Source organism: Montipora foliosa, chromosome 6, assembly GCF_036669935.1.
Source record: "Montipora foliosa isolate CH-2021 chromosome 6, ASM3666993v2, whole genome shotgun sequence".
Taxonomy (NCBI): Eukaryota; Metazoa; Cnidaria; class Anthozoa; order Scleractinia; family Acroporidae; genus Montipora; species Montipora foliosa.
In genome coordinates this window covers 60,972,759-61,000,195 of record NC_090874.1, presented here as the reverse complement: position 1 = coordinate 61,000,195, position 27,437 = coordinate 60,972,759, and the positions used below count along the sequence as shown (strand labels likewise).

Genomic DNA, 27,437 nt, shown 5'->3' with positions numbered 1-27,437 from the left:
GTGCGCGTTCCTTGCCCTACAAAACATGTAGATATTTAAGCAGAAGCAAATATTAGTACCTACAAGATAATGATCAAATCCTGTAACCTTCAAGAGAACAGATCAAATAGTACTGTGATACGCTAATATTCTTTGTTCCTTTTGCGAAGAAAAACCCTCTAACTTATTTTTTCTTTGCCTCCTTACTTTGGGTAGTCATCTCTCAGATTTAAGTAGTCTACTTCTCAAGTGACAACAAACGTTTCCAAAGAACAACGCGATCGCCTCTTAAAGACCTTAAAGGTAATTTTTCACTTACCGGCGATTTATCGTACAATGAATCTGGACTCTTCATGTCAGGAAATAATTCCTTAAATTTGGTCAGCTCTTCTGATTCTTCACTTTGGATTTTCAACTGTGTGAAAGAAAAAAAGACAAGTCATGCTTCTCCCTTACCCTACACATGATAGAAATTGACTACAACTCGATGCGAGCACCTTTTTCTGATTCTGTTGAGCTATGGGCCTTCCGCGTGGAATTTGTTTCAGTTTCTGTATTTCGGTAAATGGAGACTTTGATTCACGTGAATGTTCACCCCTCCAATGAGATGGCTTTGGAGAAAAACGAACGTTCACTCGTGGAGTGCTTTTACCGTCTCCCTTTTCATTGCATCCTTTTATATCCACATGAGGCTCTTTGTTCCCGACCTGTTGAAAAAGTCAAACGTTACTTACATTACAAATGAAACAATTGCAAAGGTACCAACAAGAGTCGTAATGACCTTCGTTAAGTTTGACACGCCTTCCTCGTTGTCTTCAGATGAAGATGAATGTGGTTCACCAGAGCCAGCAAACGCTACTCTCCTCTTTTTCTGACTGGAGTCGTTTTGTTTTAAAATTCCGCGCGGCTGTTTTGGAGTCTCGGGAACAACCGCAGACACCTGTGGAGTCATTATTTTTGATGCCAACTGTTTGACTTCCGACGACGGCAAACTAAGGCTTGTGGGAATCTGAAAAAATAAGAGCAAAAGGCGAATTCAAAGTATATATCCACAAATATAAATGAATAAATAAATAAATAAGTAAAAAGAAAGTACCATAAGGTAGGCACTTCTTCCATAAATAAATTGACATTTTATTTCAATTTACAAAAGGGAATATCCTCTTTGAAACCAATAAGTTTCGAAAAGAAACAAAGAGGTACAAATGAGGAGGAAATTCCACCTCAGATCGCAGGATTTTGTTTTACCCATGTCAATATCCAATAAACTAAGAAGAAATCATTCCCCTCGCATACCGCGTTTTTTCCTCAGTCTTCAATTTCGCTCTCGGGTCATAAATTAAAAGAAAAGCAAAACAAAACAAGGGACCTTAACCTACGGTGTGACCCGAGAAAGTGAGGTGAGTCCAGCGCTCCAAGCTGCGACCGTTTTGGTCGCTATGGCAAGTAGAAAAAAAATTGGAGACCAAAATTGTCAAGAGTGGTCGCCAGTTTGGCGACCTCTTAAGAGGCCATTTGATTTATTTTAATTTACATCCAAACATACTAAAAACTTGCGGCCACAAAACTTTTCAATGTCTTCTTCTTTTGTAATTTCCGGCTTTTTAACGACTTTAAAAGCATGTCCTTCCTCGCCTATACTCTCGGAATCGTGAAATCGTGCACGGACCATTTTGATGCAAAGGAAGATGGGAAACTGGGACCGGCAGACTACAAACATTACTCATCGCCTGTTGAGTGGGCATGAGTGGGCATGACTCTTCGATGTGTTACCAGTCAATGACCGGGTCAAAACTGGCCGTAAATGAGACAGTGACTCTGGTGTGAATTAGGTCGGTAATAAATGGTATGTGAGCTGAAATGTTAAGTCAAGTCCATTCCATCATACACGGTTTTGTTTGTGTTCTCTTTTGCTCGGATTTCATAAACCGTAACATCGGGTACTGACATGAAGAACGAACAAAGCCTACTGGGAGTGACGACACAATCATTGAACCAAGACTACGCGAGGGAGTAGACGTGTGTCTACTAAAAGTTTTTAGGCCTAAGCTTAAGGTTAGCTTTTATGAATGTTTAGGATACCCTCTGTATCGGTTAAACCATGACCTGTGACCTGTGACCTGTTAAAAATACCAGCGGGTGTCGAAGAGCTCTTTGATTTACCGGCTCTTTGGCTTATCTTAGGTAAGTATTGGACCGAAATTATTTTTCAGAAGTTTGTAAAATACGTGGGGAAGGTGAAATTAACTATGTAATAGTCACGTTTATGGAAAATTCACCTAGAATGACTTCGTGGAGACATTCGCACTAGTGCCACGTGGCGCCTGTTCGTCAGCTTGAAGTGTTCGAAATTTCATTGTTCAATACGTTTATAAGGTGAAATGGTGTATGTGATAATCACTTTTATCGCGAGTTCACCTGGAATGACCTTTTTAAGCCATTCACCTACCTTGTGGCGTAAAGTAGTGGACGCAAATGAGAGTCTACGGAATCTTTGCGCCAGAAAATGTTGTGAAATTGAATCTGCTTTATCCTCTTGCTAGATATGTCTCAGCAAAGCTCTATTGACTCTGGAGAGGGCACGTGAGGTCTTGAAACTGACGCAGGAGCTGTAAATAGAGTGATTTTATCAGGGATTCAGCACCTGAATGAAAGTATCGCAAGCCAAGGTGGCTATCATGAGGCTCATGATGAATTCGAGGACGATTTAGAGAGCGAAGATGTCTCATATGTATCAATCCAAAACGATTTGGATAATACTGCACGCGCAAGCAGTGGGCCAGCTGCTGTGGCTGAAGTGAGTCTGATACGGATGAAACGGAATGCCAAAGCACCTAACCTGAGATTAATGAAAAGGTGGCTGATGTTGTCAATAAGCTGTGTGTCAAGCGTGTAAGTCAAGATCAAAGCAAAAAAACTTGATAAAAAGCCAGAATACTCCAGAGAATGTGATGGTGTGAGCAGAGTATCTGGAATCAGCTGCCTGCGAGGACGCGGGTAAATGATGTGAAACTACAATCATCCCAGGCGTTGTTATTGTCATCGATTAATTGTCAGCCCGAAGTGGCTAAGCTTGTAGAGTCAAAAGCTTCAAAAGAGGTGTTAACTTCATGCCTGGATAGGCTCACACTTGCTATGACAGCTAATTTTGAGTTAAACCAGAGGGCGACGAGAGGCCATAAAGCCCCTGTTCAAAGCGGAGTTTGCGAAGGGTTTATGTACATATACGAAGCCAGCAGATGAGTTTCTGTTTGGGGGCGAAACCTCCAAGAGAGTGAAGGAAATCGCCGAACTTACCAAAAACAAGGTGTGCAAGGGACCACTTAGCTCTAGAGGTCGACAAAGATTTGCCCCGTACTCAGCCAGGGGTTACCGGGACGGACCAGCCAGTAGAAAAGGAAGTAGTTTCCGTGTTCGCTCGAGTTACAGTGGTAACCTTTCTGGCCATCAACACCCTTTTCGGAATGCGCCCCAACCGGAAAAAAGTGCAGTATCAAAGTCTCATCGCAATTAGTATGTACCCCGTACAGATTTGGAAGCTCTGATTTACAGTCAACAGCCCATTTAAGGCTGGACAGTTGCAATATTGTATAGCAAAATGGGAGAGGTTAACCTTTGACCCAGAAGTTTTAGATTATGTGCAACATTGTCATGTTGAATTCATCAGTGACCCATGTCCAGTTTAGTGTACCTGGTCGGAAGAATTTTAATAACACAACAACACCTTTATTTGTATCCTACATTAATTTACATGATTAGGATATATATATAGACGGGAGCCCATCACCCGGAGCGTGCAACTTACCTATTTTCGTGCAACGGCGTTTTCACAAGTAAGGTTATTTTTAGATTGAATTTCCCGCTAATGAGACTCCCACAGGAGCCCGATGACCAATTACAAGAAATTAAGCTGACGTCATAGGGTCACCGAACCGGAACTGCCTTTGTTTTTTGACCTAATTCGCGGGAAGGGCTAGTCTAAAAATAAACCTATTTGTGAAAACGCTGTTTCACAGACGCTGTATGGAAGTTGCACGCTCCAGATGGGCTCCTGATATAAAATATTCCTCCAAAAAAGGGAAAGAGTACAGGCTGCCCAAAATAGCCATTAAGGGCTATCATACATTCTGAAATAGATAACATTTTGCAGTTAGGCGTTATTAGTCCATCTAGTCATGACATTGGGGAATGTCTCTCCCTATTTTTGTTATTCCCAAGGGAGACGGTTCCCATAGGTTAATTTTAATCTGAAGAACTGCAATCAGTCAGTTTTGTACAGTCATTTTAAGATGGATATTTTGAGTTCAGTTATTCAGATGATTTCTCCTGGGCCTTTTTTGTATCTCTAGACCTTAATTAAGCATGCCTATTTTTCAGTGCCTATTGCTGCAGAACACCGCAAATTTTTTAAATTCCATTGGGGTACCGGGCTATATGAGTTTAAGGCTTTACCCATGGGTTTGTCCAGTTCCCCAAGGATTTTTACTAAGCTCATGAAACCCCCTTTGGCTCATTTGCGGCAGAAAGGTTGCACCATTTCTGCTTATATAGATGTTTTATTTCGTGCGGGGGAGTAGCTATGAGGAACGTCACGAGAATTTGAGGAAAGGAGTATCCTCCTGGGATTCACCCTGCACCCTGAGAAGTCGGTTCTGGTTCCATCCCATCATTGATCTTTCTGGGGTTTAGGTCAAATTCCGTGACCATGACAGTTTCCTTAACCCAGGTTAAGAAGGCCAAGCTGATATCGCTGTGTCTCGAAGCTCTCGAAAAGGAAAGCCTTGTCAGGTTTGTACCACAGGTTATTGGTAAGATTGTCTTCTTTGCGCGGTGTTGAGTTTAGACTTTTGCACTATCTTCACCTTGAACGGGATAAGATTCAAGCCCTAAGTAGGAGTCAGGGTGATTATGATAGCCTCGTGCACTTGCCTGAAGCGGGTTAATGTGAGCTGAATTGGCGGCTGGATATTGACAGCAACCTTTGTCGTAGAATTCAACATGCGCCATGTCCCAAAAAGCTGTTGGAGCCCAGACGATGGCAAAATGGATCAAGACGGTCCACCAATGGTCGAGCATTGACATGGACTTGTTTAAACCACATTCCAACCAGGCACGCTTTCGTCGACGGCGGCCTTCAATGCTTCTGTCCCTCTCGATGAGATCCTTAAGAAGGCTGGGTGGAGAAGCACCACAACCTTTGAGAGCTTTCATGTCAGTACCCGACGTTACGATTTATGAGATAGAATTGGAAAGTTAAGCGAGACTCGACTGTAAGTTGAAGTTTGACTTGAATTCTATCTCATTCAGAGTAGTAAGCGAGGTATCTGACACGTCCAACCTCTGACACCCTAGGTAGGTGCAGTTACCTTGTTTCCTCTTAATGGGATGCCTGCACTTGGTATGTGGTTCGGCCACTTAGGTTTGAGTATTGTTTTTAATGAATGATTGTGACGTCGCTCCTAGTAGGCTTTGTTGCTTTGTTCGTTTTTCATGTCAGACACCTCGGTTACTGCTCTTTAGAAGATAGAATTCAAGTCAAACTTTAACTTTCCAATTCAATGAGAACTTTTGCCAGCACTCGTGGCGTTCTGCACGCCTTTGGTTATTTTTTTCCGGCGTCACTGTCAAGGTTTCACTTGCGTTTGCCGCTTGATTGACACAGGCAGCCATGGAGTTTAAGTACCTGGTAAGCATATGATTTACTATCTGCATGGAGACATATCTAGGCAATTTCAGAAACAGTAGGGGCGATTACAGGTTGAAAAACAGATTGGTAATTTTTTGAGTTAAAAACAATCATGTTTGATGTTTAATCATGCGTAAATTGCCTGGTACCTAACCTAGCGCATAAACGGAGTTAACAGGGGCATGAGCCATTGATCTAACAATGGAATATTTTTAAATGCGTTGGAAGACTCTCTATACTTCACTAGCCTGTTTGGTTAATTTGGAGCCTCTTTAAAAATATTTAGTGTTCCGATTTATCAGGGGAACTTTGGAAGTTTTAAGGTGCGGCGTTTGGCTCATCCCAAGGTTTTAGCTATCTTGATGGTTCTTGTCGAAGGTTCGAGGACACGGCGGAAAATTTGTTTTTAATACGAGAAAATAAAACTGGTTCTTCAACACCGAGGACAAACTTTATAGCAAATCATAGCTCGGCGGCAGGAATTTCCTCACTTGCAAGGAACATCGAAATAGTTATAAGTTGTATGAAGTTTTATTCTTCGTGTTAGCATTTTCTTGTTTCTCAGACGGAAAGATATTTTACGTCAGCTTCAGACAACTTCACGAACCTATCGCTCGCCATTTTGCACTGACTGTTTGCACAAACAACCATGCAAAGGCGGGAAATGACGTCATCAATATCGTCACTTGTGAGGTTTTCGAAAATACGCCACTCGGGTCATGGATTTAGTTTCGTATGCATTTTCTGAGTGGTGTACTTTATTGTCCAGTAAAACACTCCAACGAAACAATAAACTGATGTGTATCAGGGCTAATCTCTGCTCGGAAACGCCTTCGTTTGGTTTACCTGCAGGTTTAGTATCCAGTTAATGGCAAGCTCTTTGAAACGATGCGCTTATTCAGAAAGGGGATATTCAGCGTGTAATGGTCACAAGATATCAAAGGGCATTTTGAACATTATAAATAAGTGGTTACATTCCAGCATCTCATAACTAGTCCATGGTAAACGGTCGTGGATTCGCCTCCTGTTAGGAGCACCGTGTCATTCTTTTCCAGCATGGCCCGCGTGAGGAAGGATAATTCGTTATTTCACATATTTAGACAAATGACAGAAGGCGCCATCAATATCCACAAGGACATGTTTCTAGTATCAAGAGGTGAATTTTTCGAAGCAACGTAATTGATGAATACAATGGAAACATATCGGTTTTAATCACGACACTTAACTCAGGGAGCCTATTTTAACGAATGGCCAATGACCCAGTACTGACAATTCTAGTAGGTTGGCAAGATACTGAAGGGGCAAGTTGCAGTCGCCTTTAGGTGTTCCCCTGCCCACGATTCCCACTAGAATAATTTTGTCAATGTATGCAGTTTCGTAAAATCAATGTACAGAGGTGTACCTGTTTTGTTTTTAGACGTTTAACTTCATTCTCTAGTCTTTCTATTTGGTTTTTGGCCTCTTCAAGCTGCTTCTTCTGAAATGATTGAAAATTGCATGAGGGAAAGGTCGCTGTACAATATAAGATCCTAATAGGTAACTATGTAAACAATTCTCCTTCTCACATATTGTTCCTGGGATTCCTTTAATGCATTGGCGCGCAAGAGTTCCAGCTCTCGCTCCTTTTGGGCGACAATCTTTTCATTTTCCAGCTATAGAAAAAGCAGAAGTAAAGTTCCGTGAGTCAGTAGCACTTCTGGCGAAAATGTATTTAAATCTCGTTTCCCCTCAGAGCGTTTTAATTTGGCCAAATTTGCTGGCTGTAAGATTGCGTCCTTTCCCGATCATGAAATTATACTTCAGGTGAAAAAGTGGCTATTACCTTATATTTTTCTAACGTTGCACACAGTTCAGTCATCTGCTTTTCAGAGCTATTTTGAATATCCTCCTTTTCTTGCACGGCTTTGTCTTTTTCCTCTTTAATTCCTTTAACCTGTTGAATTCAAGAGAAAAGCATAATGTGATGTGCATGGCAATTGCGTCCTCAACGATTTTAGTAAACCAGTTATACCTGTTCTTCGACTTTTTCCAATTCCTTTGACTTCTCTGTGAGTTCTTCCTTTATAGTTTTCAGCTACAACGGAGCAAACAACCAGTGTTATAAAATAATTGGGATAGTACGCGCACTCTCATCGGTCAATAGCTGTGTTTAGATGAGAGTATGGAAACACGGCTGTGGTATCTCACTAATTTTGATTGGTTATATGCCGTCAGACGCGCGTTTTGATTGGCTGGTAGGAAATATGAACGTGTTTCAAGAAAATCTGTTTCAATCAAGAATTTTCCCTCATATGTTTCCTTCATTTGTCGAATTATCTTTGAGAAATATTTTATAAAAGCAATAGAGGACTTTTTTCCGTGTTTCCATAGCCTCATCTAAACACTAGGGGAAGTTGGGAGAATTCTCGACAGTTATGCATACAAACCCTCGACTACGTCTCGGGTTTGCATAACTGTCTTGAATTCTCCCAACTCCCCCTCGAATTTAGATGAGGCTATGGAAACACGGAAAACGTCCTCTATTGCTTAATTAGCCGACGCCGGAATTCAGTGTCGGTAACAAGGACATGGTGACTATTTTCAAGACCGCTCGGCATATTGAAATCCTTCGATTATTTTTTTAAGCCGGTCTTCATTCATCATAAGGCCAATAGGAAGAGATGGCGGTTTTTTTCCTTGTTAAGTTTTTTTTCCTTGGTTTCTGTCTCAGCCACAGACACTATACCTTTCCAGTCCTCAAAAGTCAATACCAGTGAGCAAAGGATTATCAGGTGGAAATTTGTTTTTGTTGTTATTCAAAATCAATAGCACGATTCCCGTGACACGGAAAGCAAACGACTCCTTTTTCAATTGTTCAAACAATATAATGTTGAACCTGTCCATCAAAGTCTTCATTTTGACCTCTGGCAGCTTTCAGTTCGTCGTTACTTTGTTTCAGCTAAAAATCGAAACAAACAAACAAAATTGGTTTATTTATATATTTCTGTTGATTCCTTATTATTTAGGAGATCCTTGACATAGGGTTAACCTCTGGGTTTCCTTTTCCTAACTTTACAGTGCTTTTTGTAACAGTGCTTGTATTGTTTAGAAATAAAGTATTGTAAAATATTAAGAACTTTAAGGGGGACCTCCAATAAAACAAGAAAATATCTTTAAACCACAGAACATAATGTTTACAATCAAATTTGCTGGACTTTTTTTCCAACGGAAGTGTTCATATCTAAAACAAATGAATTTCAAAAACGCTTGTTTTGGCTTTCAAATTTCCCGGGCGCCACCATCTTGAATGATGGTGACATGTGCCTTATTGTTTCAAAGGTCTTTGTGTGAAAACAATAAGGGCAAGCATTAAACGTCATAATTATTCAAGATGTCTAGTTAATTTTTTTTTATCCAAACACTTTTTTGGAGAAAATTCAGTTGTCGAGCAAATTTGATGGCAAGCATTATTTTGTTAGGTTTAAAATTATTCATTAGTCAGAGTGGAGGTTCCGTTTCAGGACGAAATCGATGAATTTCATTCTATCCATAGAAAAAGAAAACACATCGTTTTTGTGCTTTAATTTCACCTTTTCTCTCAGCTCTTTAATCTGATCCTTGCAAGAAGTCAATTCGCTGGACAACTTTGACCTCTGTAGTTTCAAAAACACCGTTAAATGCATTAGCCTTCTTTTTAAAAAAACAAATATAAAATACGAAAGATATACGTCATAAATGTGCAAAGTCAAATACTATCTAGATCTAGTCATGACAAGTCAAGAAAATGGCATTTTTCGGAGTGATTAAATAGTAAAAGGATAAAACCGTTCATCTTGTAGCTATAGGTATATAATCTATTGCAAAAAACAACGCATAACCTGGTTTTCAAACTTGTCTGCCTGTTTCGTGTGAGAGGTCACCTTGCTCTTCAACACCTTGTTCTGATAAAAACAATCAGGTGAAGTATCTTTCAACGTGGACATGGTTGTTGTTACAAAGACTATCAATATGCAAGCAAGTTTTTTGAATTCGACTTACTTCTTGTTGCACTTCTTTACCCTGTTTGGTCTTAGCAGAAAGCTGATCCTGGAGACTTCTTATCTAGGGCATCGCAAGGATAATCGTTGAAAGGAAATTCGGTCTTTTGCCAAGTTTAGAACAATCATTGAGCGTGTACGAATAGCCATAAGCCACCTTCACCATACAAACAATAATTCTCACCTTTTCCTCCAGAGTCTCCAAGTTTTTGTTTTTCTCTTCAAGCTCGTCTTTTAAGAGTCGGGTCTTCGAAAAAGATGATTAGAACAAACGGTAGTTTCTGGATTTCTATAAACTGTTTGCTTGAGGTCACGACCCAAACTTATCCCATACTTTCTTATGCATTCATCGTTGTTTGTCTCCGTTAAAAAGACATAGCGGATATTTATGTGAGTGAATAGGCTCTATTATACTTCACAAAACAGATAAATGTGACTTACGTGGTCCTTCTCCATTTCTAAAGTCGAAAGTCTCTCTTCGTTTTGCAAAATAATATCTTCTTTTATTTTGTCGTACTGTTCCCTAATGAAAAAAAATCGATATTATAGCGCTGTCTACATTTTTCTTCATCATGTTTGAAAATTGCAGAATTTTGCATTAGCATGATACTTTGAGCCGACACTTTCACAGTTTAAGCGAGGCAGCAAGACACAGACTTGAGAAAGTCAAAAAAAAACTTTTTTTTTAAATTATTTACTCTAATTTCATGTTTTGCGCTGAAAGCAGCGTGGGAAAGGGAACCAGAGCTTTAGAAATCAACTGAAGTTGAATTTCATATGTTGCGTTTAACCGTGACTGTTAAATCGTATACTTAAGGATAAGAGAAAGTCTCCATTTTAGACAGGGATTTTAATAGGAGTAAGCTGTCTACCTTTTGAACAACTAAAGCCTGCATGGTCAAATGGTGATCGATGTCCGTCGACGATACTTGATAATAGGTGGAACAAAGGTCTAAACTACTATTTACCATTTACCCTAGGTTAGACGTTTAACGTCATTATTCAGTTTCATGGTTTTTGTGAGTGTATCTGCAGCTACATTTTGTGTAACGTGTTATTCTAAAATAAGGGGCTTCAAGAGGCGGGTCCATTTTTTTATTCCTCAAAAGAATTAACTGTTGTACAAGAGTTCAGTGGCGAGTTCTTCTATGCCTTCCTTACTTGAGGTTCCGATGCTCCTCTTGAAGCTTCTGGATAGTCTCCTGTGATTCTTGCCCACGTTTTGAAGCGTTCTAATCATAAAAAACAGATTTGATTTTTGTGGGTTCCCCAAACATTCACTCTTTGAGTCAATGCATGGAGGTCGTCCACTGATTTAAAAGACCATTTATATACATATATCCGAAGATTACATGCTACTCAAAAAAGCAATAACAGAATTACCGCTAAATTATTTTCCAAAACGGCCATCTTCTCTTGTAGAGCAGTTATTTGACCCCTCAGTTTTGTTTCAGATACCTTACAAAAAAGAAAGACATTCGTTAATCACAGAAACGATATTTCCTTCATCCTACTCCACCGATGTATGTAAATGAGGAATATATGGGATCCGTATCGTGCCCCCAACGCTGAACAAAAAAACCTTACAGTTCGACTCTCGTCTCCGTGAGTGGGGAGCTACCAAGGGATATTCTACTTCGTAAAAAAAAACGTATATACACAAGATAACATACATACTTTATAATCCTCAAGAGATGCTTGGAGCTCTTCTTTTTCTTTTCTAAATAATAATAGAATGATCAAGCTTTGGCATAAAATGCGTGAACAAGATAAATGCCGGGAAGAGGCAGGACGATCGTTTTAGTTCATCTCGATGCTGCGATTGGCAACACAAAAGTAGTGAAATATTTATGTAGTTCATAAGCAATGCTCTCCTTACATTTCTTCTTCGAGTTTTGTTTTGATGTCTTGTAAGTTCTCCTCCAAGTATTTTCTATTGTAATTTGCATTGTAGACCTTTCCTTCCAGATCGCTAATAGTTCGCTGAAAGGCGAGATGAATTTTAAGAAATTAAAAACAAATTGGGAGAGTAGGTAAGTTAGAGAATTTATTGAACCTGTAAATGCAGCCTTCGCGCTTTGCGTTCCCAAATTTAACCTTAATTGCACTCAACTATGGAATAAACTTCCCGCAGATGTTTTATAATGTTAATATTTTCAAGTCTAAGCCGCTTAGACTTAAAGATCAATTCAGCTGTAATCTTTGTATCTTTAATTTTTTTAGATTTTATTATTATAATTGTAGATTTAATGCACGTTCGTATTTTGAACGAGAACTTGTGCTCTTAGACGATAATTATTGTATTGTTAAACAGTATTGTAGCCTGTGCTGTCAGCGGAAAACTGTATAGGTAGCCGCGCCTTTGTATTGTAGCTTCCCGCCATTTTTGGTATAATTCACAGTTTTGAAATCATATATTCCACTTTGTTAAACTCGGTTGTAAGTTTAGCAGTGTACCGGAGTGACAGGCCTACACGACTCCCTAGCGCGTGTTTTAGCCTTTCAGTTTTGTAATTTGGCTAGCCCGAGTATATATTTGATTGACCGCCCTCTTTTTGTAATATATGAGGGGCAGGTTTTTTACATTCCTTTGAGCCAGTGGTTGTCGCTCTATTAAATGCTAGTCTTTCATGAGGATTTGTTTCGAGTTCGTCGCTGATGGGTGGTACTGTGTAACGAAAGGCAAGATTCGTTTGCTTTCCTGTGGTTTTTGAAGGAGTGCGCCAGTTTCCTGTTTTTAAATTGCGTTTTGAATGTTCATGGGATAACCTCTTGTTTGCTCGTTCAATGAACTGCATTATCTCCTCTCTGTTTGTACTTCTTTTGTCCTTTCTTCTTTCATTTGTACTTCTTTCTTATTTCCTCTCTTTTCCTTCTCATAAAAATGAGCCACATAACCAATAATATCATGTAAGGCGCGAACAGCGATGTCGGTGCTGTCCGACATTTTCAAAAACCAGAGTATAATTTTGGTCAATACGCTACAGCATAAACGAGACACTGTAAAAAACGTGATTTGGTTACAAGTAACAAAGGTCATGAGGCCTTTGTGTAACTGGATCTTATTACGGCCAAATTTCAAGACAAAGAGCACGCCATAGGGATCACAAAAGGCACGTGTCAGCGTGGTGGAGAATACTTAAACTTCCGGTCGTTTCCGTCGTTGCCGAAGGTGAAAGTTGAGTTTATTTAAAATTTCTCGCCGTCAGAAATCCAGGATCTCGGAGCTTCAAAGTGACGATATCCCGGATCCCACTTCCCGTCCATAAATGCGGTCCCATCTTTCTTTATAATCCCGAATCCCGGGCTCCAAAAAGGCCAAATCCCGCATCCCGAAGCCCTATTGGGGACCCTCTCAGAACAAGAAGTTCAAAAACACTTCTCTAAGAACAAGGAGTTCTGACTACAGCTAAAGACGTCGGGAGTTTAGCACGTACAACTGGGATTTGTATGTGAGAACCTGTCTGTAAATAAACAACGTTTGGATGCAACTCCTCGCGTCATGTGCGTAACAGGCGTAAGGCCAGTCACAGAACCAAATTGACTTGGAAGGTGTCTTGGTCACTATTTTTATTGTAACTCTTCCTCGTTATGTTGTTAGATTAGCGGATAAACAGGCTGAGTTATTATTTCGAATTTAAGGTCATAACGAAAATAATGCAATTTCGCTTAGTAAATTCAAGTCCTTAAAACTCTTCACCTGTTTTCCTTCTAACCCAAGAGTTAGAAGACGTATTTTGTCGTCCATTTCTTCTTTAGTTTTGTTGGCCTCGTGCAAGTCCTTTGCTAGGCAAGACTTGACATCCTTTCAAGAGGAAGTCATTATAAAACAAAAAGAACAAGAGCAAATCAACAAATTGCCTCCTTAGGAATAGTAGGGCAGTACCAAAACAAAAACCAAAAAATGGTTGTTACTTGAAGTTGTGCTAGTTTTTCATTCGATTCTCGAATGATTTCCTCCTTAGCCGATGTTCTTTCAATCTCTTTGGAAAGACCTGTCTGCAAATCTGCGTACGCTCTCTCCAATTCATGCTGAGAAAAAAAGAGAATAAAAAAAAACCCAGTATGATTTCAAAATTTAGTCATTTGCTCATTCATGCCAGTCTTTTACTTCCTGCAAGTTTGTTACCTTTTCTTTCGTTATGTGATCATTTAAAGAGTCTACTTTAACTTTTTCTCTAGTCACTGATTCTGAAATAATGAAGGAGAGAAAAATATTTTCACATATCATTTTCGGAAAAATAGAAGGCTAAGGATTTGAAGTTTCAGTTCGTAGAAAAAAGGCAGGTGAAGCCCGTTTTAAAGTAAAAAAAAGCTGCATTTCCAATTGCCAAAAAGGGTAGCCTTTTTACATATGAAGCCATTTTTGCAAAGTAAGAATCCAGATTTGTTACTTACCCAGTTTGAGCTGTAGATCTTGCATCTTTTCTTCAGCAGTTTCTTTTAAATCAGTGAGAGTCTTCAAACTTTGGTTAAGAGAAGACAAAATCGTTATCAGAAAAGCCAAGCGCTTAATTGAATTCCAACTGCAAAATGCCGGGCTGGCACAACTAATAACGTACTTTAAAAGGAGTCAAGCTCTCACGCGTTTAGTGCATCCAAGTGATACAGAACATCCGAAATACAGTAACAATCGAAGGTCACAGGACGTCTGGTAATTGTGTTCGGCTGTTATTCCGCGTGTACACCGTGAGTCACCATTGGTCAATAATTCTCGACTTCTAGCAAAAAATCACTTGCAAGTGATTTTTTTTTACTGAAAGCATTTCAACAGCTCCTTACTTTCGAGCGCAGAGTTAAAGAGTAAATTACCTTTTTGTTTCTTCCATTTCTGCCGTATTTTTAATTTGTTATTCTGTTAATTATAGGATGACCATGTTGATAGACTTTACTTCAAGATTGATATAAAGTTTACGAATTGAGAAAAAGTAATATGGAAACAAGCTTTACCTGCTTAATCATGGTACAAGAGCACCGCGGCCGGCCTATCATATATCACTGCTTGTCATAGTTTCAAGTTTGCTATTAAGTGTAAAACAGAGAGGTGTTTTCTTTACCTCTTCTCCATCGTCTCTTTTGAAGACAGCAATGAAGAAATATGCTCCTCTAGCTCGTCTAACACTTCTTTTTGTTCTTCCTTTAACTTAACTATTTCACATTTGATCTTTTTTTTCTCTTGTTGTGAATCTTCGAGTTGGGACTGGGTGGCTTTAAATTCCTCTTCAATCTTTGTGCATTCACCCTAGGAGAATTCATGTTTTCGGTTTTGGTCAGTTATTTAAAAGGCGGTATGTGGTGGTTAGCTGGCAAATTTCGTAAAACACTCCTGGAGAAGTGCTGAAATTGGATTTTCTGAAAGTCTTAATTTGAGAGCTCTCCTAGTCCCCTAAGCACCCGATTGCATAGCGATTGGTGATTGCAAGATGAACTTGAACACGATTTGATAAAGCCGCCGTTACACGTTGAAACTTTCAGCTGAAACTTATGTGCAACGGCTCAGTCTGCGAAACAACCGTTGCACCGTGTACCACAAAAGGTCGAAACTTGTTCGGGAAGTGGTGTTACACGGTGAAACTCTTGTTTTAATTACCACTCACGCGGCGATCGTTACGAGCGTTGCAGAAGTTGAGAGCGGTTCTACTTTTCCTGAAACTTGTCTCGTAACGGAAGCACAACAAACCGACCATGTAACACGGTGCAACTCGTGCTGAAACTTGTTTCGCAGTTCCGTTGTACAGAAGTTTTAGCTAAACGTTTCGGTGTGTAACACCGGCTTAATTGGACGAGAGAATTTCGAGAAAACGTAAGCACAATCGTTAAAGATGGTTCCTCTGAAAAAAAAAAGGCAATTTAAACCCCGGAAAACAGACTGGAAAAGACAATGTACGGCCTCTTTTATTTGAGAAAGAAGGACTGGAATTCAGCACATTCAAGTAATCGGCCCTATAAAAGAGGTTGCACTTTCTTCCCCCCCCCCCCCCCCCTAGTGCTATACCTACCACTATTTCTTTCATTTTTTAACTTTGCAAACATTGGCATGTTATAATGAATTTTCAAAATTGAAACTGTTTAATAGCCTCATCCTTAGCCTCTCACCTTACTTAAACGTAGCATTTCCTCCGTAATTTGTAACTTGGCTTCGTGCGAGTTGATCGCACTTTCAAGCTTGCTCAGTTTCTGTTGTAATGAACCTGAAAACGTCAAGGAAACTGTTTTAATTGAGTTGACGCATCCACGTGCAAAACGTCTGGCGGACGAGGAGTTACATGGATTACGGTTTCAAAGATAAGGTAAGACCTAGTTTATTGAAACATGTGAGAGCTTGTGAGGCAATGAAGGCTCAATACAAAAATGCAATAAATCTGTAAAACAGGAAGAACAGGAAAACCAGAAATGGGATACAAAAATGCAAAAATGGAGACTATCTGATCGCCAGCCAAGACGAAAGGTTACAAAATTAAGACACTCATATATAGCCGCCTCACGCCTCTGCGTGAGGCGGCTGTATTTGGATGAATTTCTCTACTGAAGAACTAGTTTAATAGATTTTTAAAAGCGAACTTCTTGTTTATTTTAATCCTAGCAGCCTACGCTCGTCAGGTATATTACTTGACTTTAAGGTACAATTGAAGTCCGCGTTCTCGAACTCTTGATTCCTTGCTGGCGACCGATAACTGCGATGGTTCTCATCAGACCAATTACCTAGCTGGTGTTCCAAGGAACTTGATTCCTCTTTACTCTTCTCCAAAGCTGCTTTCATGGTAGAAATGTGGCTCTCTTTTGCTTTTCTTTCATTTTCAAGCATTTGGATCTTTGTGAGAAATAGAAAAGGAGACAGTCAAAATTGTCTTGTATTCGAAGATGGGATTTTTTTCTCCTCATAAAAGAATTATGGCACTTCAATCTGTACCTGACTCTCTGCCTTCTCAAGCTTCTCGGTAGATTTCAAAACAAAATGTCCGTGCGCCATCTTTTGCTCATCAACTGGAACAAGCAATTTATTGCAATATTACTGCCACAAAATGGATGACAAGCTTTTAAATGTACACCAAAATCTATTGATGAAATAAGTCTTACAGGTCTGGAGCAAAATGGGCCGCCGAAAAACTTTGATCCGGCAGGACAACTTACGTTTATTTTCCATTTCATTATACTTGGAAGTATGCTCAATTTGAAGATCCTGAAACTTGACCACCAGTTCCTGTTGAAAAATGAAAAATAAATTTTAAAAAACGGTCAATTCGGATGACGGAATTATTTAAGGAGTTTTTGTAAGCGTTTTCAAGCAATCAGTAATTAAATTGCGAGGGAAGCTGTCTACATTGGTTTTACTAATGAAACAGTTCTGATGTGATTCTCGCCTGAAACTGTTCTATACGTTTCTTTTCTTCAAATCTAAGTTCGTCGCGATCAGCCTCTCCTAGAAAAGTAGAAGGAAAAACAACAGATTAATTAAGGCCGTGGGTCGCAGACTAAAGTGAGCTAAGAAACCACTTTTGTTAATTAAGCATACCTTTCAGGAGATTATCCTCCACCTTTGCAGCATGATCTTTGAGTGCATTGCACATATCTCGCGTACAAATTATTCTGGGTGAAAAAGATCTTACTGTTACATCCACATGGGTTAAAAAATCATGTCAACCTTCAGTACCTTTACAAATCATAAAAAAAATGATTTGACCGAAGAATTGCGTCGGTTCATAGGTTTGATATATTGAAACGTGATTTGCTGCACTGCATAAGGAGACCATGGGATGGACCAATCGTCCCCAGAGTCCGCTATTCTTTTGGTCAGCACCAAGAACACGGACTCTGGCCACTTCCAATTTATGCGCAGTTTTAGTGAAGATCCATTTTTGTAACCGTTGACAACCACTGTTGTTTCAAATTTCTGAGCGTGCGTAGACGAGCCGGAAGTCCGTGATTTGCGGACTTCTTTCCTTGGACGTGGCCAGAGTCCGCGTTCTTGGTGCCAAAAGAAAAGCGGACTCTGGGGATGAGATTGGGTATGGACTCATCGGACTGTGAGCAATGTTGTGGGTCACCTGCATGCAGGTTGAACAACCAAGCAAGATAGGATCTAGGTCACCGTCCATAGACGTAACCCACCTTCTCCGAAATTCCCTATCTCCTAACTTTGCTTAAAGCCCACTTACTTGTGCTCCACTTCTTCTCTGCCAGCGAGCTCTTCTTGTAACTTTGAGCTGAGGCTTTCATTCTGAAACTGACAGAGAGGAGCTTACGGCTGATTCATATAATTTAAATTTCTTTTTTACAGTTGAAGCGCGAATTTGATAAATCAGAGAAGAAGATTGGCCTTAAACTGAAGTAACTCTACTTACCTGTAAATCAAGAATAGACTTTCTCTGGGAGTCGATTGTTTGCATTGCTTCTTGCAGCTTTTTCTCCTGTGTGAAAGAGTACGAGGATGGAACTTGAATTTTAAAAAAGATACAAGATGAAGATTAACCTTTTATAAGAAAATTAATCTAAGTGAGCTTTGTAAATTTTAGAGAGGCATCACGTAATCCCGTGTTACGTTGTGGCACCAACTGTTGACTCACAAGAGATAATATGAGTGCAGGAGGGAATCGAAGTATCTAGAGAAAAACAAAAAAAACCAAGGTGACCAACGCATGCGCACAACCATTTCACGCGGTCAATTGACAGTCATGGACAGCCGTTTCGGCCTTGTTTGGCCTCATAAGCTGGAGAAAACCCCTTTGGAGGAGAGTACAAAATCAAAATCCCCCTCCCCCCACAAACTGTAGTGGAATTATGTGACTGGGAGGTCTGAGACGAGAAAAACGCGGAAGAGCGAGTTCGTGTCGATCGTGTGTGTCCACAGGTGGCCCACAGGTGGCCCACATTCTGGCGAGTTTTAGTCGATACGAATCAGAAGGCTTAATAGAAGAAATAAGCACTGATGTTGCACTCACTTGTCTGTTGTCTTTTTATGATCGTTCTTTAGTAATTTGGTGCCAAACTGTCCTCTATTTCGCGAAATATCCTCAACCAAAGACGTATCTCTAAAAGAGAGAGGAGGTCGGAAACGCTCACCAGTCGATCGGCCAAGCGAACCGAGAAATCGGGCCAAAAAATGTAGCCAAAATCCTTCAATCCGACTCAAGCTCGGCCAGCGACATGCTCGAAGATGATATCGAACAACTATTCAAGAAAATAGTCTCGCTATCCACTCTGCGATGGAAAATTTGCCACAAAATTTCAATTTCGCCTTCTGTTATATAACATTCTTGTGAATGTCATTTCGCAGTTTATTTCTAAAGTAAATCCCATTAATGCTCAACAGCTAGTTGTGAAAGCTTCAGAATTTGAAACGCTCGATGAGACCGTCAAAGCCGAGTGCTCGTCGTGTTGAGTTGTCATTCAAACTCCGCCCACCGCCTCGAATACAAATCAGTCGCTGGATGAATGGGTTTCTTGAAACCTCAAGACCAGCACTCCCGTCGACAACAAAGGGCTTGTTACAATTGTGTTGAAACAAATCACCTATCGAGGTATTGTCCAAAACACCGCAAGGACACTTCTAAGCAAGCTGAGATCTGCAACAATTACAATCGATTTCTTAAATCTAATTGCGAGGAAGATGGCAATAAATGCTCAAGTGGCCGACAACACAAGTGTCAACGCTGCAATAAGTGAGGTTTTAAAGCTATTAGACATTCTGACAATCGCGCTCAACAAGCATTTCTCGCAGTAGTGCTTCATCCGAGGACGTGTCTTCTCTCAGGCAGCAACTTGTAGTCTTGTCTACTCGTCTGGAAACATTTGAAGTTCAGTGTTTAGAAAATCCTTCATGTTCTATTCCTTTGTTTGGTTTACCTGCTGTTACCATCCCTGCACCTTCAGCAAAACCAGAGTATTAGTTACAAAACCACAATATTCTGTGGACCTCCATTACTTCTGCAGGTGAGTGTGTACCCTTGCCATTGGATAGCTGCTGTTCTGTATCTCTTAGGAGCAAAGTGCATGCTGATTTTGTAGCTTCTAAACGTCCTGACCTCAAGTATTGTGCCCTCGAGGAGCCCATTTCTGTTACCGTCGGCTGCGGATCCAAAGTCTAATCTTAAAGCACTTGCCACCATGAAAATCCCCATCACATGGGAAATAAATTAAACAAAGATAGAAACTGTGTTGACTATGCTCGTTATATCGTTGTTCCAGGTCTTGTTTGGCCAATACTCTTCGGGGAGAACCACCTTCATGCAACCCAAGCATTAGTTGATCATTATGTTCCTGCCGTCACCTTTCGGCATCCAAGCATGCAGTTTCGTGTCCAATGTTTCCTCGACAATCCATTTAAAGGCTTTACTAGTGTCTCAGCACCCAATGCGTCCTTATCACACAAAAGCGGACAAACAGCGCCCAAGCTACATGTCAGTGTTACATGTCTTCTTACTGTGGCGCCACCACCAAGTATTCACAAACGTTCACAATCCCTGCACCTTCGTGCTAACTTTGATACAGTCTGTGTCACCCTTTCTGCAGCTTTAATGGGTTATCAAGTAGTACGTCAACCATTTTGGATTGAGGGTAAACAAATTCAACAAGGTGTTAATGTTCTTAGTGGTCCCTTTGATCTCAGCCAAATTTCACGTATTGTGTCACTAGACACCACTTACTCCATCAGTGATCCATGCTACAATGCACGGCTTGTAGACCTTCCTGAAAGGCCAGATTCTGCTCAAGAAGAATAAATTCCTGACATGTGTGTCACGAACTGCACAACCTTGGTAGTGGAATCTAAATTGAAGAAGACGAGTATTCCTGAGAATGTCATTGTAGGTGACATTATGGACATGAAAAATTATGATGATGCTGTTCTTGAAGAAGCTGCAGCTGACACTACTGCAAAGCAACTTGCTGATGGATAGCTGACATGGACAAACACACAGCAGCCCACAAACGGAAGATTAATCATCAATGTTGTCTCTCTTTTGTGATGACTTGCCAGAATTTGATTGTTACCCTATCCCATCCATCTCAAGCGTTGTGGATGCTGTAAGTCAAGGAAACGTATTTGCGAAATGTGACTTGGTCAGTGGTTGTTGGCAAATTCTTATTCGACAGTCAGATCATAAAACAGCATTCTGTACGCATCTGGGACTGTATGAATTTCTTACTGGCTTCCCTTTGGATTGAAAACCGCACCAAACATTTTTTCAGCGGATTTTGAAGACTGTGTTTGCAGATTATCTGCACAAGTAGCTTGTTGTCTATGTGAATAACATAATTCAGTGGACAATAACGGACGGGGAAGCCCTTGCAAATTATTGCAAATTATTGTTTCAGAATACTGGTTAAAGTTGGCATGCAACTTAAACCTTCTAAATGTACATTCTTCGCAAGGGAAATTGAAATACTGGAACATCGAATCACCTAAGAAGGTCGAACACCCATCAGGAAAGGTGTAGAAGCAATCTTACCCATGCCCACACCAACAAAAATTTCTACAGTCAAACGTTTTCTTGGACTTTGTGGATATTTCAGAGACTTCATTCCCTGTATGTCTACCCGAACAGAAGCCTTACGAAACCTCCACAAAAAAGAGTGTATCACTTCAGTGGACAGAAGAAACAGAAAGACAGTTTCAACTTTTGAAGCAAGCCATCACTGCCTCAGATGTGATGTTGTAACATCCGGATAGCAACGCTCAGTTTGAATTACATATGGATGCCAGCAAGCTTGAATGTGGAGCCATGTTGGTTCAGGAGAAAAATGGTATACTTCGCCCCATGAGATTTGCACCCCGAGTATTTTCACCAGCTGAATCACGTTGGACAGCTGTGCACCAGGAACTCTTTGCTGTAAAATGGGGACTCGAACAGTTTCGCACTTACATAATTGGCTGAAGAGTTAAAGTTGCAACAGATCATGCAAATATTAAATGGTTAACTACCATAACACCACATCTGATCAGGCAAAAGTGGCAAGAATGGCCTGGTTTAACTCAAAGTTTCATTGAACAGAGGAAAGGCGAAAGAAATGTTCCCAATGTTCTCAGCCGACACCCCGTCAAAGAGAACAGAGAACAGTGTTATCACCTTCATGATTATCGCAACCTCAGTTGATGTACCGCACCATACCCCAGAACTTATTCATGGAACATTTAACAATACCATGGCTTGTTTACACAATGCATGTCTGCACCCAGGTTGTTTCGCTGCTGTTCCTAGCTAACAGAGCTCAATGTGAACGAAACCCTCAACTCAAAACTTCAGTTGTAAACCAGAGCAACTGGAGCAAGATCGCACAAGTCAATAAATCTCAAGAGAGTTCATCTTCAGACTAATTTTCAAGATTTTGAAAATTTGGAATGTTTAATTAAACCGCAATCGATCACGTTTTGCAAAGAAACAGTTCATTTCCAACCCTGGAAAGAGTTTTTCTCTGTCCTTGTGTGGGCCCATTTCCATTAGTAGGGCTAACGCTCACATGGTTCATATGGGGTACAAAACTAGCACTTCACATTACGCTCTAATCAGTTAAGTCAGTTACAGGATTCAGGCTAGTGCAATTTCTTAATCAAGTTCCATAGCTCAAATCAAGATATTTCTCCAATTTTAATTGGAGAAATGTCTTGATTTGGAAAGTTCTTAAAAGAACTTTCCAAAGGAACACTTGCAATGGGTTAAACAAATGATCAAGCGCTCAGCTGTCATTGACGGTTTGGTAATGTATCGAGATGAATTGATGGAGGACCCAAATCACTACCGTATTATGGTACCCAATGACATTCAACTTCAACGTGATCTCTTACGGGTCTAATGAATGAAGGGGTAGTTTCTAAAGAAACTGTGGTGCTGCGTCGGTGGGGAAGTAGTATACAAAAATTTGGTTTTATCAACGGAGTTGATAATGTAAATTGGCCACCGTACAGAGATTCTAAAAGCTGACGTTTCGAGCGTTAGCCCTTCGTCAGAGCGAATCGAGGGATTATGGGTTACGTGTAGTTTTTATAGTAGAGTAGGAGCTACGCTATTGGTGGTAACATGGCAACGTGAAAAATAGGAATATATTAGTTAAATGAAAAGCGTTCGTTAATACCGTGAGGATTAAGGGTGCCGATTTGAAAGATGAATTTTTGTTCCAGATTCTTGCGGCTTTCCGTCGTACCTAGATGTAGGGAAAGGCCGCAGACAGCCATGTGTTTTTTGGAGTGGTTAGGCAGATTAAAATGGCGAGCGACTGGCTTGGATGCATCCTTGTCATTCTTCTCAACATCGCGAAGGTGTTCGCGGAATCGGTCACCTAGTCGTCTACCTGTCTCACCAATGTATAATTTATTGCATAACGTGCAGGTTATGCAATAAATGACATTTGCGGAGGTACATGTGAAACGATCGGTGATCTTAACAGATCGCTTAGGTCCCGATACCGATACCCGATACCCTGCTAGTGTTAACTCCGATTTTTCCAGCAAATCAGAGGAGATGTGCCAGTTCTTCGAAAAACGTGGCTATCCTGCCTCTGTGGTCAAAGCGGGCCATCATCGCGCCCAACAATTTGATCGACAGTCATCACTACAAACGTCACAAAAAGATAAGAATGACAGAATTCCATTCACCCTCACTTTCCATCCTCATAATCACGCAGTCAAAAGCATCATTCTTAGTAATTTTAAATTACTCCAAAATGATCCCGAGACTGGTAGAATCTTTTCGCAACCTCCACTTATTTCATTCAAACGCGACAAAAACGTAGGCAACTTTTTAGTTAGAAGCGCGCTCAAAACTAACGAGCAACCCGGCACTTTCAAATGCGCGCGCTCACGATGCAAAACTTGTCTTTTCATTGTTAACACTAGCAGGGTATCGGGACCTAAGCGATCTGTTAAGATCACCGATCGTTTCACATGTACCTCCGCAAATGTCATTTATTGCATAACCTGCACGTTATGCAATAAATTATACATTGGTGAGACAGGTAGACGACTAGGTGACCGATTCCGCGAACACCTTCGCGATGTTGAGAAGAATGACAAGGATGCATCCAAGCCAGTCGCTCGCCATTTTAATCTGCCTAACCACTCCAAAAAACACATGGCTGTCTGCGGCCTTTCCCTACATCTAGGTACGACGGAAAGCCGCAAGAATCTGGAACAAAAATTCATCTTTCAAATCGGCACCCTTAATCCTCACGGTATTAACGAACGCTTTTCATTTAACTAATATATTCCTATTTTTCACGTTGCCATGTTACCACCAATAGCGTAGCTCCTACTCTACTATAAAAACTACACGTAACCCATAATCCCTCGATTCGCTCTGACGAAGGGCTAACGCTCGAAACGTCAGCTTTTAGAATCTCTGTACGGTGGCCAATTTACATTATCAACTCCGTTGATAAAACCAAATTTTTGTATCTTACGGGTCTATCATGATTCGCCCATAGGAATGCATCGTGGACGTGAAGCTACGTATGGAGCCCTCTCACACGACTTTTATTGGCGAAATAGTGCTAAGCATTTGAGGAATTGGATCAGGCGTTTCCCTGCCTGTATCAAATTTAAGTCTACTAATCCCAAACATGGACCAATGCAAATTCGCATCTTTGACCGTCACTACAACGCAATTGGTACAGACTATGTTCGACAGTTACATACCACCCCATCTGGTAACTGTATCGTTTTTTGAGGTAAAGTCTCAAGGGAGACAGAGGATTCAAGCAGAAAGAATAAGGAACCACAAAAGGACTCGCGCGGGTGTCTCTTCCACTCCACTAGTTGATAACTGATACACACCCGTAAGGGTTCAAGTTACATAAGACCAGTAACTATGTAATAAATGTGTAACTGATTATATGATAACTTCACTCTAATTTCTTGCGTACAATTCCAGTATCAGATAAAGAGGCAAATACTGCTGCATGAGCTCTGTTTAATGATGTATTCCTTCAATACGGGTTTTCAGCAGTCTTACAAAGTGATCAAGGTGTAGAATGGCTTAACGCAGTATAACGTCTGTCGTCAGATAACCAAACTTCTCTCCATTGAACACATTGTTACTACTAGTTAACGTCCACGCAAGTGGACACGCACACAATGTCTCTCCCATTCCTGGTACAGGTCAAATTAGTCTTAGTATTTGGGCGCAAGGCACCATCGCCCGAAGTATAATGACTCTCGACTTACCTGTAGAAACTCTCCCAAGAAATGCCTATGCAGAGCAGCTTGTTTTTCGTACGCAGGAAGCACAAATTTAACACCATCAAGGCAGATACGAAGAGAACTTAAAGAGAATATTACGATAAACCATACAGAGAACTTCACATGAAGGGAAGTAAGTTTAAGTCACAAGACCTCCTCCAACTTCACAACCAAAAGGGTCAGCCACACGGTTAATTCGTCGATTAGATGATCCTTAAATTGTTATAGGACATGTTCATGGTCGCCAGGACCTGTTATGACTGCGACAAAAATTCACTCAGGATGAGCTTAAAACAGCAAACATTGAAAAGATCATTAATTGTTGTACCAGGTGAACTTTCAGATGATCTCACAAATTATGAAGATCAACGGCACAATACGGAGACTGTTAACCGTTTCGAATTACCCACCCAAAAGAGTTCAGTGACGGATCCTGCTTTGACAAAGTTAGCAATTTCTTTTGGACAATATCTAAATGGTCTACCAGATGCTCAGGTATCCGAGGCCTGCAAGGTTGTGCACCAGCAAATTCCACGTGCTCACGATTTTTTGAAACTTATGGAAAACTAAAAGGATTGGTAACAAATTGCCCTTATCTATCCATGTCTGGAGGCGCAAATGGAGGAACTTATCTGATAAAACGTGATAAATTCGTGTTTGCAGCTTTAGTTTCAGGGAACTGAAATCCCCTTTTACGAAGGGGTGGACTCATGAGGATTATAAACTGTTAAGATTTCTCGTTGGGCTTTTTCAAATTTATTCATCATGTACAACGTAAGCTGTACTCTCACGGTGCCTCTGACCACCCAGGTGTATAAATGGGTAGCGGCGAAATGCTGGGGGTAACCCTTGGATGGACTAGCATCCCACCCAGGGGGGAGTAGAAATACTCCTAGTCGCTTCGTACTAATGAAACAGGAGATAAGTGCCGGCGTGATGGGCCTTTTGTCTCGTAAGCAGAGACTTTACTTTTTACAACGTAAGCTCGTGTTGTAATTTTACTCCCTCTTAAAGAAGGGATGGACTGTTGTGGAATTATGGGACTGGGAGGTCTGGGACGAGAAAAACGCGGATGAGCGTGTTCGTGTCGATCGTGTGTGTCAAAGAATGCTGTCATTCTCGTTGAAGTTCAAAATATAGTTGTTTTCATTAATATCGCCTGAGTTGTTTAGATAATTCCCCTGCGAGCACGATTACAAAGCATGGCGCCAATTTCAAGGATTTTGCTTTCGTACTACTAAATAGCTGTCAAAGGCAATGCTTTTTATAGTTTCTTTTACCTGACCATGGGAATTTCACTGCAAGTAGATCAGTTACAACAGTTGCCCTTTACAGGCTCCTGGTTAGTAATAAATTGATTTTCAAAGATAATTGCCAAATGGCTAACGAATTCCCACCAGGAGCCCATGACTCCCACTTTATTAAAAATGATATATCTGACAGTTGTAGCCTGCGAAATTGGCAGAAATAGATATTTTGCCGGGATTATGGTCGTACGAGTAGTGAACCGTTAGGGATTTGAATCAGTCTAGGTTCAGCTTTCTTCGCCAATTTTTTTGTTAACTTTTTCTCTTAGTCTCCATAGGGTAGTGGCACTTGCATATGGCTTGGAGGATTTATTCCCTCATTCCCGCGGGGCTTTGGGTTTTCGTATTCGGCAGGTGCCCAGTGTATTAAGTTTTTAGTAGATCAATACCATCAAGTATGATAACATATTGTTATGTGGGAGCGGAGTTTGTATGCATATGGCAAGCAAAATAACCCTGCTTGTGGCGCTTGATGTCCTAAATGTCCAAGTATCTACACAGTTGAGTTGTAATTGAGTTAGTTGCTTTTGTCTGGTTAGGTAGTGAATTCAAAATTAATGATTAATCACTGATCACCTATTACCTTTTCTTTTATCTCTATTTCTGTAGAAGTTTTCCATTTTCGTATTTTCTCTGCCTCTTGGTGGAGACGCGTGTGAAGTGACTGAATTCTCTCTGCAGACTGTGCTCTTTCTTTTTCTACTTTCTCATTTTCTACCGATTTTGGAAAGAGTGTAAGTTAAATACGGTATCCTCAAGACCATTGAAAGACCAAAGTAAGATTTAAACCACAGTTCTAAAGCTGGAATTATAAGGGACAGAATCTAAACGTATTGGTTTCTTTTAGTTCTTTTCCTTTGAGCTAACACAAAGTGGTTACCTTTTTCTTTTTGCCTCGGGGTGCTTGGGCGGAAGTAACTGCTAGAAAGTGAATTTACAGGTCTGATATTCAACTGATGTCCATGAGATGCAGACTTGTTGCCATTTGGACTTGCAAAGTATGAGCTTGAGGTTAGCGGAGAATTGCAAACTCCGGAGCTCGTTGTTAGCTTGAATAAGGGCTGCGGGATGTGATGCTTGAGTTGACTATGAGAGTGTGATTGCATCTCGAGAATCTCACACTTTTTCTTGAAGTGGAAACAACATGATCTTGTAACCACAAGACAAAAAAAGACTCAATCAAAAAGGAAATTGCTCATCTGTTTAGACTAATTTTTCCAATTTTTTCGTCACATTTCATTTTCCCGCCACTGTGGCGGGCTACAACTACCTCGTTTTCA

At 40.5% G+C, this 27,437-nt stretch overlaps 1 protein-coding gene across 1 annotated transcript in view; it reads right to left on the bottom strand.

Moving 5' to 3' along the window:
• The window catches only part of LOC138008034 (synaptonemal complex protein 1-like), a 27,430-nt gene extending 167 nt beyond the window's left edge, over nucleotides 1-27,263 (bottom strand). Inside the window, exons 1-32 of the mRNA XM_068855207.1 lie at nucleotides 27,038-27,263; nucleotides 26,741-26,871; nucleotides 18,024-18,089; nucleotides 17,838-17,905; nucleotides 17,195-17,268; nucleotides 17,043-17,101; nucleotides 16,813-16,882; nucleotides 16,592-16,665; nucleotides 16,357-16,492; nucleotides 15,778-15,872; nucleotides 14,739-14,923; nucleotides 14,080-14,147; nucleotides 13,811-13,872; nucleotides 13,597-13,713; nucleotides 13,382-13,486; nucleotides 11,561-11,664; nucleotides 11,359-11,401; nucleotides 11,065-11,139; nucleotides 10,843-10,913; nucleotides 10,123-10,204; nucleotides 9,866-9,928; nucleotides 9,683-9,745; nucleotides 9,523-9,585; nucleotides 9,235-9,297; nucleotides 7,677-7,739; nucleotides 7,488-7,598; nucleotides 7,231-7,317; nucleotides 7,068-7,142; nucleotides 761-988; nucleotides 477-686; nucleotides 299-394; nucleotides 1-10 (exon numbers count right to left, since the gene is read on the bottom strand). The exon at nucleotides 1-10 is cut by the window's left edge and continues 167 nt beyond it. Of these exons, the coding sequence (XP_068711308.1) occupies nucleotides 1-10; nucleotides 299-394; nucleotides 477-686; nucleotides 761-988; nucleotides 7,068-7,142; nucleotides 7,231-7,317; nucleotides 7,488-7,598; nucleotides 7,677-7,739; nucleotides 9,235-9,297; nucleotides 9,523-9,585; nucleotides 9,683-9,745; nucleotides 9,866-9,928; nucleotides 10,123-10,204; nucleotides 10,843-10,913; nucleotides 11,065-11,139; nucleotides 11,359-11,401; nucleotides 11,561-11,664; nucleotides 13,382-13,486; nucleotides 13,597-13,713; nucleotides 13,811-13,872; nucleotides 14,080-14,147; nucleotides 14,739-14,923; nucleotides 15,778-15,872; nucleotides 16,357-16,492; nucleotides 16,592-16,665; nucleotides 16,813-16,882; nucleotides 17,043-17,101; nucleotides 17,195-17,268; nucleotides 17,838-17,905; nucleotides 18,024-18,089; nucleotides 26,741-26,871; nucleotides 27,038-27,263 (3,043 nt within the window). The remainder of the gene's footprint in view (nucleotides 11-298; nucleotides 395-476; nucleotides 687-760; nucleotides 989-7,067; nucleotides 7,143-7,230; nucleotides 7,318-7,487; nucleotides 7,599-7,676; nucleotides 7,740-9,234; nucleotides 9,298-9,522; nucleotides 9,586-9,682; nucleotides 9,746-9,865; nucleotides 9,929-10,122; nucleotides 10,205-10,842; nucleotides 10,914-11,064; nucleotides 11,140-11,358; nucleotides 11,402-11,560; nucleotides 11,665-13,381; nucleotides 13,487-13,596; nucleotides 13,714-13,810; nucleotides 13,873-14,079; nucleotides 14,148-14,738; nucleotides 14,924-15,777; nucleotides 15,873-16,356; nucleotides 16,493-16,591; nucleotides 16,666-16,812; nucleotides 16,883-17,042; nucleotides 17,102-17,194; nucleotides 17,269-17,837; nucleotides 17,906-18,023; nucleotides 18,090-26,740; nucleotides 26,872-27,037) is intronic.
• Nucleotides 27,264-27,437: the final 174 nt, after the last annotated feature.